This window comes from Sinocyclocheilus grahami, unplaced genomic scaffold, assembly GCF_001515645.1.
Source record: "Sinocyclocheilus grahami isolate Dianchi unplaced genomic scaffold, SAMN03320097.WGS_v1.1 scaffold697.1, whole genome shotgun sequence".
Classification (NCBI taxonomy): Eukaryota; Metazoa; Chordata; class Actinopteri; order Cypriniformes; family Cyprinidae; genus Sinocyclocheilus; species Sinocyclocheilus grahami.
In genome coordinates, this window is record NW_015505876.1 from 262,762 (window position 1) to 267,423 (window position 4,662).

Consider the following 4,662-nt stretch of genomic DNA (forward strand, 5'->3'; position numbering starts at 1 on the left):
TGAGTGAGTGAGTGAGTGAGTGAGTGAGTGAGTGAGTGAGTGAGTGAGTGAGTGAGTGAGTGAGTGAGTGAGTGAGTGAGTGAGTGAGTGAGTGAGTGAGTGAGTGAGTGAGTGAGTGAGTGAGTGAGTGAGTGAGTGAGTGAGTGAGTGAGTGAGTGAGTGAGTGAGTGAGTGAGTGAGTGAGTGAGTGTGTGTGTGTGTGTGTGTGTGTCATACGTGACTCTGAGCGTGTAACGGCTCATTCAGTGACACTCATTTCTTCAGAAGGGACTCCAAATACTCCATCTATCTATCTGTCTGTCTGTCTGTCTGTCTTAAGAATTTACATTTTAATATTAATTTAATTTAATGTAATAACTCACAATTTGTATGTTGTTTATATATATATATATAAGAATTTATGTTTGTGTGTGTTTTTGCACACACACACACACATTAATTAATCATTTGTATGTTTATATAAATGTATACAAATATATTAAAATATGTGTATAAAAATAGAAATAATTTATATATTTATATACATAATATTTATATATATTTTTATATTTATATGAATGTACTGTATTTTAATAATAATTTGTATGTTTATAATTTGTATGTTTTTAAAAAATTTAATTTAAATATATATATAAAAATAAAATTATGTATTTATATATATATACATACAAAAATTCTACTACTAATTTAAATATAGAGGACAAATCTGAATGATTTGCTATGGTAACTGGCAGCATGTCTCAGATCTGTAAATGCGTGTTTAACCTCAGATCTCACTGTGATAGGACTCATGGTTTATCTTTTATTAGATTCGTTTTATATTACACTGGAAACGGGAAGCACACACTGAGTTGTGTAACTGTGCTGATGTGTGTATTTGTTCCTGCACGTTTGTTTATCTGTGTGCCGGGTGTGTTTCATATTTGTGATGGTGATAAGCGGACGTCTGGGATTGTTGGAATGCTGCTGATGGGAATGTGCCGTGATGCGCCTCAAAACCGCTCAAATATCAGTCCTTCCCAGCATCCTTCTGTCCTGCGTGTGTTATGAATTTTAATGCATGGTTAGATGATCAGCAGAAATGCTGAGTGTCGAGTTAACCAGCATAACAAACCAGTTAACCAACCTAGATGGATTAGTCAACCAACCCTTTTGCGGCTCCTTTAGCTGGAAACCCTGCTGGTCAACCACCAAAACCAGCTTTAACCAGCTAGAAAGAAGTTTAATCTTCAGCCTGATCTGATGTGTGAAACCATAAATGATCCTGGTCTGTTAACCCTGACGTAACCGTGTGTAGATGGTCTGCTATTTCATCTGCTCTTATATTACGGCTCTTCATTTCATGAGTAAATTTATCGCATAGTTCACGCTTCGCCATATTTCACCGTCTGGCTCTCGAGCCGCTTCACACACCAGGACCGAGCAAGAAATGTGCTCAGATTGAATCAGACGTGTGAGAAATGTGAGATGACATTAGAAAGTTCTTCCTACTTAGCAAACCGTGTCCATTTTTACTGCCTGTGAAATTCATTTTATGGACAAAATAGGGTTGCACGATTTGGGGGAAAAATCGAATTGCAGTTTTACTGATAAATTCAAATGTGCTGTGCTTATTTGTAGCAGTGTTATTTAAGAATCTATTAAAAATAATTATAGTATTAAGTTATTATAGTATTTATTTTGAAATCATTTTACGTTAAAATTTTCTGTTATTTTAACTTTAGATAAGGTTTAATAATTCTGTTGTGTTTTTGTCTTTTTTTTGGTATGTACAGTATATAGTTTTTATTAGTTTTAAATCTAGTCCTTTTAGTACATCAAGTTAAACTGAATGAAAGTTGAAAGTGATTTTTTTTTTTGACAACTACATGAAAAAAAAAAGTTTATTTTTAGTATTTTCTTTTATTTCAGTTAATGTTTATTTTATTTCAGGTAACAATTTTTTTGTGGATTCGTTTTATAATAACCCTGATTTATTGGGCTGCACAATTTGGCTAAATTTGTATGATTATATATCAATAATATATATATATAATACATTAATTATTATTGTTGTATATTTATTTATTTTAATAATGTTATTTTAATAATAATAATGACTATTTACTATTATTTTTTTATATAAACGCATATTGGTCAAAATAAGAAATATTACAAACATTTCACTGTAAAATAAGATAAAATAAACTATAACTAAAATTTTTAAATACATTTTAGGAAAAATAATATAATAAAAAAATAATACTTTATATTACAATACTAATATTTATAGCTCTCTTCATTTTTTTTAAACGTTAAACCATCAAGCTTTTATTTTGGTGTGAATCCGCGGTGACACCTTAATGCTTTTCTTTCTTTTTTTTTCACTCTGAGATGCTGTAAACAGCGGTGCCGCACTTCACTGTGAAACACGACGTGAATATATTGATTTAATTAAATTAAAATTAAGTGACAATCGCAATAATTAATCAGACTACAGCCCTATGCAGAATGACCCTGACCTGTTTTCCCTTCTCTCTTGTTTCTGCACAGAATATGACAGACACCTAGCGCACAGTAAAGGCATGGCGACGGCATACCTGGAGCCCAACCACACCCTGGGCACCGGGGCCAAGGCCCGTCTCAGCGCGGGGACGGAGCGGGCCCCCAGGGCCCCGGACAGGGTCCTGAAGGTCTTCCATCACTTTGAGAACAACAGCGAGCGCAGCACCTGGTCTAGCAACATCCGGTATGGAGACGCCACCGACGTCAGGGTAAGAGAAAGATCACAGTTGTGCTTAATGTCTGTCTTCTGTGTATCAGTATCTATAGCTGTTAGAATCTGTTTTTTTATGCTAACAGAACCCGTTTCTGAGGGTTTTATATGGTTTCTAGATGGTCCAAGCTGTCCTTTTGTAGTCTTTAGCTGCTCTGAGTTGTCTGGCTCTTTCTCATTAATGATTTTAATTTGTTTCTTATTACTGTAACACTGCAATGAGAATCTACCTGTCCAGACATATAATTTTTTTTTAAATGCATTTAAAAAAAATTTTTCAAATGCTATGTTTAAATGTATTGTATTTTAAGTATGTAATGCATATGATTTCATCAAATATAAACAATTTATATATTTAATTTAAATTTATAAATATGTAAATTGTTTATGATTGATAAAATCATATGTATTAGTAATAATCACTTTAATGTAGCTTGCTCTCACTGTTGTACACGGAAGAAGCTCCGGGGGAATGACATATGAGGTCAGTGCTGCGCATGTGCCGCTCAAAATTTACGCACGCGGAAGCGCAGCGGAGAGATCAAAACATAACACCGGTCACTTATTAGAAGTACAAAACGAGGATTTGTGAAGAAGAATGTCGGAGGATTTCGATATAAGCCAAGAGGAGACTGATTTTCCTTTGCTAAAGTAAGGAAACTTTGCTTCCTTTGCTCCTGTAAACAAACGTTGGTTTTCACGAGACTCACCGGCGCATGCGCAGTGCTGAACTCATACGTCATCAGCCCGGAGCTGCTTCCGTGTAGGACTGTTGGCGCAAGCTACATTAAAGTGATTATTACATTTTGAATATGGATATTTTCTTACAAAAACGCATCGATTCGCTACAGAAGTCCTTTGTTCACCCCCCGGAGCCGTGTGAGACACTTTTTTATTATGGATGGGCGCTTCTTATTTAACTTCTTTTGGACTGATGCATGCAACACCCGCCGAGTGCCATTAAACAGCTTGAAAGATCAAAGACCATTTTTAATATAACTCCGACTGGATTCGTCTGAAAGAAGAAAGTCATATACACCTAGGATGACTTGAGGGTGAGTAATTTATGGGCTAATTTTCATTTTTGGGTGAACTAACCCTTTAATGCATGATAATTTACAGTCAACAAGAGCAGCTTTTGGTCTTATTGTACCTGATAATTCAGTGCATTGTAAGGCAGTACACTACAGGCAAAAACACAGGGCAGTTTTGAGATCCTGGACTATTTTACTTCCATAATACATCTTATTTCAGACTAGTGGACAGAAAACATCCAAAATACATTTTATTGCGCTTTATCTATTTGCAAGATGTTAATCACTATACATTCCTTTAATGTTTAAATCTCCACTTCAGTGGCACTTACATAGACCAAACCTACTGTTTACACTATAAAACAACATTACAGTATTAAATAAAGAAAGAAATTACTGTATTATATAAATAAATAAATATATAATAAAGCAGTATTATAAAACAATACTGTTTTATTCATGTCTATATTCTGAAGGTTTTTACAGAGGGATTTGTTGTATTTTTCTGTCTGTTGTGTTGACAGTATTTTCTGATTTATTGCATGATGAAAAGAGATATCTATAATCTCCTGTAAAAACCTTTGCCTCTAATATGTCAACAAAACGCTTTTAAAACAGACTTTGTCCAATGTTAGATTTCTGTTCTGGAAATGTATGCAAATGAGTGCATATTTAATTAGATAATGCATAATTTGCATCTTTAAAAATAATAAAAACACTGGTCAATTTTGAGATGCTGGCCTGTTTTGCTTCTGTAACATCTTATTTCAGACTAATGAAAAAACATCCAACATACACTGTGTTTATTTTTTTGCATATGTAAATTTGAATTATACATACAGTGGGTACGGAAAGTATTCAGACCCCCTTAAA

General features: G+C 34.1%; 1 protein-coding gene across 12 annotated transcripts in view; it reads left to right on the plus strand.

Moving 5' to 3' along the window:
• Positions 1-4,662, plus strand: part of LOC107559761 (focal adhesion kinase 1-like) — a 95,176-nt gene that overhangs the window by 26,144 nt on the left and 64,370 nt on the right. For all 12 annotated transcript variants that reach the window (XM_016243708.1, XM_016243710.1, XM_016243711.1 and 9 more), the window contains one exon: positions 2,533-2,753. In XM_016243708.1, coding sequence (XP_016099194.1) covers positions 2,533-2,753 — 221 coding nt within the window. The remainder of the gene's footprint in view (positions 1-2,532; positions 2,754-4,662) is intronic.